Raw genomic sequence first — 12442 nt, forward strand, 5'->3', positions numbered from 1 at the left:
AATGTTGTGTCCAAAAGTTTGACCAGTACGGTATCTTTGGACCTTCCCGTTCATGAAATGGTTTTCCTTGTTCTGATTGGAATGTGCACATTACAAATTCAGGCTGAAGGCAGCAAAACAAAAAATGAACACATTTGGAAACACGGAGTAAAGAAAAAAAAAAACATATGGAACAAACCAGAATGCATGTTAGACCTTAGATTTCTGCTGGTGTTTCAGAAGAGTCAATGAGGTCACATGACTCCTCACGCAACCTCCCCCTCCCCCCCCAATCTGCCCTTTTTGCATAAATAGGATCACTGTCAGTAGGAGCGCAGGAGCTCCCCCTAGTGGTGGTTACGGGAGATGCATCCTGTTCTGTATGTGATCTGTAGAACCAGGGTTATAAGTGGAGTTGCCCTTTAAGGAAAGAGAAAAGAGAGAACAAACCGCAGGACGAGCAGAAAAATAGACTTTATTTGTCCTGTTAATATTCGTCATTAAAGGGGAATTGTGGATGATCCTTCCACCTGCGGAGAAATGCAAAAAGTAAAAAAAACAAAAAAAAAAACTTTATATGGATTTAAAATAAAAGAACACAACATGAGGAAAAAAAAAAAAGTGTAAGTAGTTACCCTACAGGACGGACACTCGGGGTGCTAATATACATGTGTCCTGCGGGGGGCGCTGCCCCTCTGTGTTAGCAGATTTCTACATTACGTCATTTAACAAACGTTTCAAAATTGAAAAGTCAAATACGGATGAAAAAACTCAACATATGCGATAAACTGAGGTCAAGAGAGCACTATATACGGTATTATTACAACAGCACATAGTGACATTAATAGGGCACCATTTGACCATATTATTTGGGCATTATATGGCGATGTTATCACTATATAGCGATATTAAGACTCTACATAGCAATATTATTAGGCCACTATATGGCGCTATTATATTGCTATATTATTAAACACATTATTTGGTGATATTACCACGGTAGTATAAGGCGATATTAGTAGATCACTATGTAGTGATGGTATTATAGCACTTTATGGCCATATTATTATATGAGATATTATTACAGCACTATATGGAGGCATTATTTGGGACATTTTATGGTAATATTGTTAGGTCATGATATGGCGATATAGGGCTATATTTGATTATATTAGTAAAAGTACTATAAGACGGTAGCATTATTATAGTACAATATGGTAATATTATAAAGATACTGTTTCAGGATATTATGAGTGCACTATATTGCGACACTATAGGATGATATTATTAGGGTGAAATGTCATTATAAGAGTTAAGTACTATAAAGCGGCACTATTAGAGCACTATATAGCGACAATAGTATAGCACTAAATTGTGAAATTATTAGAGCATTGTATGCCCATATTTTGAGCACACTATGTGGCAATATTATTATACAGCTATTTGCCAATATTATTAGGGACCACTTTAGCAATATCACTAGGACACTATATGGCGATATTATTAGGACACTATATGGCGATATTATTAGGACATTATATGGCGATATTATAATTTATATTGGTGCACTATTTGCGACATTACTAGTGCATTCCTGCCGGTATTATTAGGGCACTATATGGCAGTATTATTGGGATATCATCTATTTTAGTATTATATTATAATATTTCCCTTTTCATAAAAGTGCAGGAGCCCCACAATGGTTTTTGTTGCCCCTGATCTAACCCTTGAGGACACAGACTTGTGTCTCGGACATTCCTTTCGCAGGTAGAGCAGTTCAGGGCCGGGCACCACAGGTAATCACCTTTCCATGCAGTCGTAACGCAAATTTTTATTCTGCCCTTCGAGAGAAGCCATATCATCTCCTGAGAGCTGGAAATCGAGAACCTGAGAGTAAAGCAGAAGGGTCACATTAGGAGTGAGTGTGGCTATATCACTGTCCCCCTCCCGCCTATATCACTGTCCCCCTCCCCCCTATATTACTGTCTCCTGCCGGCTATATCACTGTCCCCCTCCCGCCTATATCACTGTCCCCCTCCCGCCTATATCACTGTCCCCCTCCCCCCTATATTACTGTCTCCTGCCGGCTATATCACTATCCCCCTCCCGCCTATATCACTGTCCCCCTCCCGCCTATATCACTGTCCCCCTCCCGCCTATATTACTGTCCCCCTCCCCCCTATATTACTGTCTCCTGCCGGCTATATCACTGTCCCCCTCCCGCCTATATCACTGTCCCCCTCCCGCCTATATTACTGTCCCCCTCCCCCCCTATATTACTGTCTCCTGCCGGCTATATCACTGTCCCCCTCCCGCCTATATCACTGTCCCCCTCCCGCCTATATTACTGTCCCCCTCCCCCCTATATTACTGTCTCCTGCCGGCTATATCACTGTCCCCTGCCGGCTATATTACTGTCCCCCTCCCGCCTATATTACTGTCCCCTCCCGCCTATATTACTGTCCCCTTCCACCTATATTACTGTCCCCCTCCCGCCTATATTACTGTCCCCCTCCCGCCTATATTACTGTCCCCCTCCCGCCTATATTACTGTCCCCCTCCCGCCTATATTACAGTCACCCTCCCGCCTATATTACTGTCCCCTCCCGCCTATATTACTGTCCCCTCCCGCCTATATTACTTTCCCCTCCCACCTATATTACTGTCCCCTCCCACCTATATTACTGTCCCCTCCCGCCTATATTACTGTCCCCTCCCGCCTATATTACTGTCCCCTCCCGCCTATATTACTGTCCCCTCCCGCCTATATTACTGTCCCCTCCCACCTATATTACTGTCCCCCTCCCACCTATATTACTGTCCCCCTCCCACCTATATTACTGTCCCCCTCCCACCTATATTACTGTCCCCTCCAGCCTATATTACTGTCCCCTCCCGCCTATATTACTGTCCCCTCCCACCTATATTACTGTCCCCTCCCACCTATATTACTGTCCCCCTCCCACCTATATTACTGTCCCCCTCCCACCTATATTACTGTCCCCTCCCGCCTATATTACTGTCCCCTCCCGCCTATATTACTGTCCCCTCCCACCTATATTACTGTCCCCCTCCCGCCTATATTACTGTCCCCCTCCCGCCTATATTACTGTCCCCTCCCACCTATATTACTGTCCCCTCCCACCTATATTACTGTCCCCTCCCACCTATATTACTGTCCCCCTCCCACCTATATTACTGTCCCCTCCAGCCTATATCACTGTCCCCCTCCCACCTATATTACTGTCCCCCTCCCACCTATATTACTGTCCCCTCCAGCCTATATCACTGTCCCCCTCCCGCCTATATCACTGTCCCCCTCCCGCCTATATTACTGTCCCCCTCCCGCCTATATTACTGTCCCCTCCCGCCTATATTACTGTCCCCTCCCACCTATATTACTGTCCTCCTCCCCCCTATATTACTGTCTCCTGCCGGCTATATCACTGCCCCCTTTCCCCCTATATTACTGTCCCCTCCCACCTATATCACTGCCCCCTTTCCCCCTATATTACTGTCCCCCTCCCGCCTATATCACCGTCCCCCTCCCGCCTATATCACTGTCCCCCTCCCCCCTTTATCACTGTCCCCCTCCCGCCGTGCCTCAGGGTGGATCTCAGATATCATATGTGGGAGGAGCTGTCATCTGCTCACTGTCGCCCCCTGCAGGGTAATACCAGAATGCACGAGCCCAATTCTCCCAGTGCTTGTGCTGCCGATCCATGGGCAGCAATGTTGCTGACACCAATACCTGTAAATTCTGTTTGATCCTGGCGGGGGTGAAGCTCTTGGCGAGGACAACAATCCCCCTCTGTAGCAGGTATCGCATGGCCACCTGGGCAGGGGTCCGGCCCAGCTTATTGGCCATCGCATTCAGCACCGGGTCCTCCAGGAGTACAGGGGCGCCCTTACCGATTCTACAAACAGAACTACACATTAATGGGTTCCTATACCAGTGTCCTCTATCCCACCAGGATCGATACTCACCCCCATGTTTCATACCGGCTGGACCCCAATACACCATACGCCACCAGCGCGATGCCCTGCGACTTGCAGAACGCCAGCATCTTGCTTTGGTTCAGATATAGGTGGCACTCTACCTAAACCGGACGGAGATCACTTACATCAGCGTGCTGCACATCCTGAGCCTCCTGGTTCATGAACATAATGATGATGGAGGGGTCAGTGAGCGGACCTGACCTGATTGCAGACGGGCTTGTGCTTCAGTCCGGGCTTATTGAGGATCATCTCCAGCTGCCGGCGGTTGAAATTGGACACTCCGATCGATTTCACCAGCCCGGCGTCCTTACATCGCTCCATAGCCTGGAGGAGTGAGAGGTGGAGACCGTCATGGCTCAGTGACACGGCGCAGCCACGTCGGGGCTCAGTCACACGGCGCCGCCACGTCGGGGCTCAGTCACACAGCGCCACCACGTCAGAGCTGAGTCACACGGCGCCGCCACATCGGGGCTCAGTTACACAGTGTCACCACGTCAGAGCTCAGTCACACGGCGCCACCACATCGGGGCTCAGTCACACGGCGCCGCCACGTCAGAGCTCAGTCACACGGCGCCACCACGTCAGAGCTGAGTCACATGATGCCATTGTCGCGCCCTGTGCCTGAGTCACCATAAAGAATGGCTGCATGCCTGTGTATTTCAATCTGTATAACATGTATAGCCAGCTGTAATGAGATTCAGTTTTTTCTGCTGTTCACCACATACACACATTCGCCCACACTCCCTTACAGGGGCTGGTCACCTGAGCTGATAAGGCTTGTGTGTGCCCTAGAAGGAGAAAGGGGAGGAGCTTGTGTGTGCCCTAGAAGGAAAAAGGGGAGGAGCTTAGTGTGAGGTAAATTCAGACAGTGGCAGTGGCAGTTGTTGTGAGGTGAAGTGAGGAGTATAATATGGAGACGTCCTGTCCTGAGGTGACTGCTAAACCCTCTGGAGGGGCAGCTACACATGGGCAGGTGTCAGTCTCTAGGCCACCAGGACTTTCAAAGGTCAGTGGCAAACTGCGAGACGGCTATTAGCCTTTTTATAAGGAGCAGTGAATTTCCTGGGAGCTCAGTGAGGTGATTGGGTCTGGAAACTTCTAGAAGAAACAGTGAGTTTTCCCTCAGGATTTAAGTCGCCGCTCGCTGGAAGGGATCAGAGATTCAGAGTTTTCTTGTCTTGAAAATCCCAGGATTTTAAGACACCTTTTAGCAGGTTGGGAAGTAGCAGCAGGAGGAGAACAGTACACCACACAGCAGAGAAACGAAACTCTCATTGGGGCAGGAAAAACACCATCATTGTGAATGCTGAGAGAAATGTTCTAGAATGTTCTGCAGAGCGTCAGTGTAAGCTCCTGTCCTGTCTGTGGCTGAATTATTCTCTGCTGTGCCATCTTTACCTCACCGTCTCCAGGACCTAGCCCTAGTTGGGGGGCGATGGGACCACCCTCTGACACTGTGCATCACCACCTAACCCCTGGGGACCTCAGCAGTGGCGGCCATACCCCAGCTGAACATCCCAACTGGTGTCACAAACTCTTTATTTAATTTATTTTATTAATTTTTCTCTCCCCTTTTTAATATTTTTTAACCCTTATCGCAAAAGCCTGTGATACGCCCCCGGTATGGCCACATCGGCACTCGGACACCCCACCGTGACATCAGAGGTCTACCAGGGGTGGCACACCACCACGTCAGGGCTCAGTCTCACGGCTCCACCACGTCGGGGCTCAGTCTCATGGCGCCACTACGTCGGGGCTCAGTATCCCAGCGCCACCACATCGGGGCTCAGTCTTAGGGCGCCACCACGTCGGGGCTCAATCTCACGGTGCCACCACGTCGGGGCTCAGTCACACGGCGCCACCACGTCGGGGCTCAGTCACACGGCGCCACCACGTCGGGGCTCAGTCACACGGCGCCACCATGTCGGGGCTCAGTCACACGGCGCCACCACGTCGGGGCTCAGTCACACGGCGCCACCACGTCAGGCTTCATAGTGATACAATATAATGTAATAGTAAATAACCTACTAGACGGTAATAAATACACGACCGTCTCTCACCTCCCAGGTGTCTCGTAGGTCTGTGTTGTTAAACAGAAATTTTCCATTCTCATCCATAGGTAACATGTCTTCTCCAGGCTGATAAAGACAAATAATAAGGTCACAGCGCTGGGAAAGTGCCCTGTACCGTGTTTTCCCAAAAATTAGACACTGTCTAATACTTTTTTTTGCCTCGAAAAAAGCGCTAGGGCTCATTTTCGGGTAGGTCTTATTCTTGGGGAAACACAGTTGTTGGTAAGTTTACCCCCCAAAAAAGCAGACCCCCTTCCCAGGAGACTCATACTTACCAGACCATGGATGTCTACGTGGCTCCTAGGTCCTCCTGTGATCTTCAGCGGGCGCTCCCATCAGGTATGCTTCACGTGGTCCTCTCCTGCTTCTGGCCGACACACTCACATACATCAGATTGCGCACGCACGCACGCACGCACACATCAGAACACACACACTCATCACGTCTGGAGATACGGTTTGCTTACACCCGGCAGTGGAACGCAGTGCGGTGGAACGCATGGAGGACTCGACGGTGGAACGCATCGATGCATTTCACCTCAGGTCCTCTATGCGCTCCACCACACTGCGTCCCAGGACTCTCTGCCAGCCAGAAGCAATCGGTATTGCCCGATGTGGTGAGTGTGTGTGATCCGATATGTGTGGGTGTGCATTCGGCCATAGCTCCTACTGTTCGGCGCCTGGTGGGTATGATTGTGGGGTCTTCTTTCCTCTCTCTTTTGGGGGTGTCTACTTTCTATAATGAAGTGTCCTCCAGTAGCTGCACGGACACTTCATTATTAAACCGCGATTAGGGCTTATTTTCAGGGGAGGTCTTATATTTAAGCCTTGCTCGGAAAATGCTGGAAGTTCTTCCTAGGGCTTATTTTTGGAAAAACAGGTCAGTCCCCCCCCATATACAGTATTAGAACATTGCCCCTTATATACAGCGCCCCCATATAAGTGTCAGGAGCATTATCTTCTGTATATAAAGGCAATAGAGTGCCCCTTTAAATAACACCAGCCAAATGACTCCCACATACAGAGACAGGAAAGTGCTAGTGAGGATAGTACAAATATATATTGTACCTTATATAATACACACACACATCGCAGAGCCAGCTGCCCCCAGCTTTCCCAGAAACGGATATAACAAACATAAACGCCACCTCACCTTCAGCCCCACAGGGACGTGAATGAGGAAAAGATCAAGGTAATCCATCTGCAGGGCTTTTAGGGATTTCTCCAGAGCCGGGCGCACCAGATCCGGTGAGTGGAAAGTGCTCCATAGCTAACAACACAAAATATCCGGAATTACTAATTCATATGCAGTGAGCTCCCTCTAGTGGTGGCTCCCATTGAGTCATATGGGAGTTGTGTATATTCAGATGCACTGAGCTCCCCCTAGTGGTGGCTCCTATTGAGTTATATGGGAGTTGTGTATATTCAGATGCACTGAGCTCCCCCTAGTGGTGGCTCCTATTGAGTCATATGGGAATTGTGTATATTCAGATGCACTGAGCTCCCCCTAGTGGTGGCTGAAAGCAGACAGAATTTTACCATTTGACTGTCTCGCTTCTGATAGTGTGGAGGCTGCACCTGATTTTTGTTCACGTCTTACTTTTCCAGTTTGGAACAGATCTTCTCTTTTTATGGTCCCGTCTGCGATCTTCTCCTTAATGGCGCGGCCAACGTCTTCCTCATTGCCGTACAAGTAGGCGCCGTCAATGTGGCGGTACCCGGCTGCAATGGCCACCCTTGTAGCTTCTTCGGACATGCTTTTCTGAAAATGTAAGAGTGCTCAGATTAGGGGCTCAATGCAAAATATGTAAGAAGTCATGTGACCTGTATAGCACTGGTGGTCTTTGGATGTAGACCAGTGCCAAATCAGGGTGCGGTGATCTCAATTCTCTGCCATATTCCGGCACCGAACAGGTCAGATGGAAGTCCCTGCATATAGGAGCAATCCGCATCCCAAAAATTACCTAACAATGCCTCTCCATTAGCTCTATCAGCCGCAGGGCGCCCCTCCATAGCTCCATCAGCCGCAGGGTGCCCCTCCATAGCTCCATCAGCCGCAGGGCGCCCCTCCATAGCTCCATCAGCCGCAGGGCGCCCCTCCATAGCTCCATCAGCCGCAGGGCGCCCCTCCATAGCTCCATCAGCCGCAGGGCGCCCCTCCATAGCTCCATCAGCCGCAGGGCGCCCCTCCATAGCTCCATCAGCCGCAGGGCGCCCCTCCATAGCTCCATCAGCCGCAGGGCGCCCCTCCATAGCTCCATCAGCCGCAGGGCGCCCCTCCATAGCTCCATCAGCCGCAGGGCGCCCCTCCATAGCTCCATCAGCCGCAGGGCGCCCCTCCATAGCTCCATCAGCCGCAGGGCGCCCCTCCATAGCTCCATCAGCCGCAGGGCGCCCCTCCATAGCTCCATCAGCCGCAGGGCGCCCCTCCATAGCTCCATCAGCCGCAGGGCGCCCCTCCATAGCTCCATCAGCCGCAGGGCGCCCCTCCATTAGCTCCATCAGCCGCAGGGCGCCCCTCCATAGCTCCATCAGCCGCAGGGCGCCCCTCCATAGCTCCATCAGCCGCAGGGCGCCCCTCCATAGCTCCATCAGCCGCAGGGCGCCCCTCCATAGCTCCATCAGCCGCAGGGCGCCCCTCCATAGCTCCATCAGCCGCAGGGCGCCCCTCCATAGCTCCATCAGCCGCAGGGCGCCCCTCCATAGCTCCATCAGCCGCAGGGCGCCCCTCCATAGCTCCATCAGCCGCAGGGCGCCCCTCCATAGCTCCATCAGCCGCAGGGCGCCCCTCCATAGCTCCATCAGCCGCAGGGCGCCCCTCCATAGCTCCATCAGCCGCAGGGCGCCCCTCCATAGCTACATCAGCCGCAGGGCGCCCCTCCATAGCTATATCAGCCATAGGTTGCCCTCTTATCGCCATGCCAGCTGTACAGTGTTCTTATAATCGTGCCATCCATATCAATACTGGCCACACAGCGCACCCACAAGAAAAGTACCACCCTAACAGTACCAGTAACAATTCCCTTTATACCAGTCTGAGCCACACAATTCCCCCATAAGTGCCAATAAAATAATGCCCTACATAACAGTACCAGAAAACTGTACACTATAACAGTGCCAATAAAATAGTGTCATCCCAAAATTGTGCCCTACATAACAGTACCAGAAAAGTACACACTATAACAGTATTAAATTCATAGTATCCCAATAAGGTCACTCCAGAACAGTGTCAACCACACAGCAACCCAATGAAAGAGCCCTTCATAACAGTACCATCCACACAGAGCTCCCATAACAATGTCCTCCATAACGTCCTGGCCACACGGTGCCCCCAATAATTGCCCTCCTTAACTGTGCTGACCACACAGTGCCCAATTACACTGCTAACTACACAGTGCAAGTATAACAGTGCCCTTCATTATAGTACCAGCTGCACAGTGCCCCCACAATAGTGCTAGCCATATAGTGCCCATGCACATGGATGTCAGAGGTGTGATATGCTCACATTATCCATTCAATGCCCCCATTTGTGCCCTTTATAACAGTACCAACAAAACTGTGTTCTCCTTAACTGTATGCAACACACAAACCCCCACAATTCCCCTTCTTAACAGTGTCAACCACACACTACCCCATTTCAGTGCCACCCATACACAGTGTCCCTAGATCAGTGCCCTGTATACCAGCACTAAGCACACAGTTCAAGCTTATCAGTGCCCCCCATAACAGTACCAGCTGCACAGTGCACCCCAAAACAGTGCCAGCCATATAGAGGAAGACTCTGGCTATGAACTTGATTTCTTTATTAGCCAGAACCTTTGATTCTGCACGGTTCTAGTAACCGGACCACCGATGAGACCTGGAGCTTAGGGGGGTCCCAATACTATTACAGAGAGTTTGCACAAGTCTCGCGAGTTTGGGTTCTGCTTTAGTAGATGACCTTTGCCCTCAATTACCTTTCCAGGGGCGAATGTCCCAAACCCAACAACGGGGATTCTGTGACCATCGCTGAGAAGGACGTAGGGCTCCACAGACATGATGACGGGTGGAGGCAGCGTTCTGTGTGCGGTGGATGCAGCGTTCTGTGTGCGGTGGATGCAGCGTTCTGTGTGCGGTGGATGCAGCGTTCTGTGCGCGGTGGAGGCAGCGTTCTGTGTGCGGTGGATGCAGCGTTCTGTGCGCGGTGGATGCAGCCGTCTGTGCGCGGTGGATGCAGCCGTCTGTGTACACGCGGCAGAGTTCACCTTCTCTGATCAGTTCTCTGCAGGCAGCTTTGGCTGCTCACCTGATAACCATAGTAGTGATGTGGTCCCCACCCTCACCATCCCCAGAAAGGACGGATGGCCCCAGGATACTGGCTCTGTGGCTGCCAACATTCCAATGCTAATGCAGTAACACACAGACATTTTGGAAAAGCATTGAACATTTTCCCCAAATCTGCACAGAATTTCACTTTTTCTAAGCTGCAGTTTGTGCTCCAGAGCTGCTCTTCCTGCAATCATTGACTGTTAGCTCACTCTCCAGCTGGGGAGGGGGTGCCTGCTCTGCTTCGGCTGAAGTTGCTGCCAAACACCTGACACGGCCATCGGGGCAGTGGGATACTTGTTACCAGGCCAATTCTGTCCTGGGTGGATGTCGCAGCGGCAGGGCCCGGTTCCGTGACCCCGGCGGTGTCGTTTTAAATGGTGGTGGGAATTATTTACAGGGGATAATAGTTCGTGACTCCACCTGTGGTACTTGGCTACTTATAGCCAACGCTGCGGGATGGGACCGCTGGGGCAGATGGTGACGCAGTTGAGTTGGTATAGCTCTCCACAGGTAGAGCTGAGCCCCACGGCTGATGGGAGTAGTAGTCTTCACCAATGATGGAGGAAGTCAATGGTGTTGCGATATAAAGGCGGGGTGCAGGCCCAGAGGCGCAGGCAAATAACTGGGCAACACAGGGATGCAGTCTCAAAATTTCACTCACTATTGAGAGTTCCTGGTTTGTATGACTAGTCAAATGTTGCCCCCGGAGTGCTGGGTCCTGCTGTGATGGGCTCCATCTGATCCCCAGATAGTTCGGAGGTACGACCCAGTACACCCTTCTGTGTTCCTTCCCTGGTTGTCTTCCTGCGCTGGCCTCTCCCGCCTGCCCCACGCCTCACACACAGAGCCCCGAGCCAGTGTCCGCGGACCTTGTCTGGTGGCTTGAAGCTCAGTCTCTTGGCGCTATGTGGTCATCTTTTCACTGGATGCGTGTGGATGCGGCTTCGGTACTTGCAGTATCCTTAGCCTCAGGTTTACTGGTTAAGCCTGTTGGTTATTCTCCCCTAGACTAGGGCCAGTGCCCCGATACGGCCAATTCCTCCACTCCGGTATGCCAGCTGTGGATCGAAGCCACAAGTGTATAGTGCACTTCCCGTGGACTCTAGGACCCTTTCTCTCCTGATCCTTGGTCGAGCTGCTCCAGCTCCAGACCACAGGTCTTCACTCGTCCGCTTCTACTTCCCCACTCACTAACCTTCTACAGTGCACTCCTGTGGCGCCCCTGACTCAGGGTGTCACAGGGAACTGCACTCTCGTATCTCATGGTGCAGATCCCACCTTCCATGGTTCTGGGATCCTAACTACCGGTATTACTTCCATCAGCACTAAAAACCTAACCACACCTCACACCACACCCTGTCAGAAACACCAGTGGGTTGTCTAACTGGAATAGGGCCACCTGCCTAGGGGTCAGGCAGACTGGTGGGAGGGATTTTAGTCTAGTTCAGTAGTAGCCCTCAAAGAGTGAGGAGCTTCCTGTGTGACCTTGGTTGGGTCGCAGACGGTGGTCTGGCATCGGAGGAGTCGGAGACCTGGTTGCAGGGCATTGGAAAGGGTGTACTGACAGTTTTGGAGACCGGTCAGCACCAGCAAGTCCAGTAACTGAACCGGTACCAAGCACGGCGGGGTACAGGACCCTAGATCAGGAAGTAGCTTCACGCAACCTGATAATTAACCAGTGGAGGATAGTCTCTTTATGAACGTTCCCCAAGAGCTCAGAGATCGAAGGCATCAACACAACGAGGGGGATAGGGCCTTCCAGCTTATGCAGCCCACTGAAATCCCAAGTGTCAGCCATCGAGAGCAAAGCTCCACTATATCACTATAGGGAGCGGAAACTAGAAAAGAGAAGCGCTGATAGGGTTTTACCAGATTACACATACGGTTTAGCATATATCACAATACACTCACTGATTCAGGTTGTGAGAGGTCCCAACCACCATAGATAGCATCAGATAATGGCGGCTGCAGCGGCCCCACGTGTTTGCAGATCAAAGTGGAGAAGGAGAAGGGGTTAAACCCGCGCAATCCGCCAGATAAATTCAGAGGAGATGTTGATAATTCAGAACATTCTTTTATTCCATG

The 12442-nt window shown here is 51.1% G+C and overlaps 1 protein-coding gene across 1 annotated transcript in view; it reads right to left on the reverse strand.

Annotated features, from left to right (window-relative positions):
* Window positions 1-10171, reverse strand: part of LOC142302271 (estradiol 17 beta-dehydrogenase 5-like) — a 44879-nt gene extending 34708 nt beyond the window's left edge. The window contains exons 1-9 of the mRNA XM_075343341.1: window positions 10006-10171; window positions 7650-7811; window positions 7203-7319; window positions 6039-6116; window positions 4180-4302; window positions 3967-4079; window positions 3731-3896; window positions 1784-1866; window positions 493-509 (exon numbers count right to left, since the gene is read on the reverse strand). Of these exons, the coding sequence (XP_075199456.1) occupies window positions 493-509; window positions 1784-1866; window positions 3731-3896; window positions 3967-4079; window positions 4180-4302; window positions 6039-6116; window positions 7203-7319; window positions 7650-7811; window positions 10006-10086 (940 nt within the window). The 5' untranslated portion in view covers window positions 10087-10171. The remainder of the gene's footprint in view (window positions 1-492; window positions 510-1783; window positions 1867-3730; window positions 3897-3966; window positions 4080-4179; window positions 4303-6038; window positions 6117-7202; window positions 7320-7649; window positions 7812-10005) is intronic.
* Between the last annotated feature and the right edge of the window lie 2271 nt (window positions 10172-12442).

Source organism: Anomaloglossus baeobatrachus, chromosome 4, assembly GCF_048569485.1.
Source record: "Anomaloglossus baeobatrachus isolate aAnoBae1 chromosome 4, aAnoBae1.hap1, whole genome shotgun sequence".
NCBI lineage: Eukaryota > Metazoa > Chordata > Amphibia > Anura > Aromobatidae > Anomaloglossus > Anomaloglossus baeobatrachus.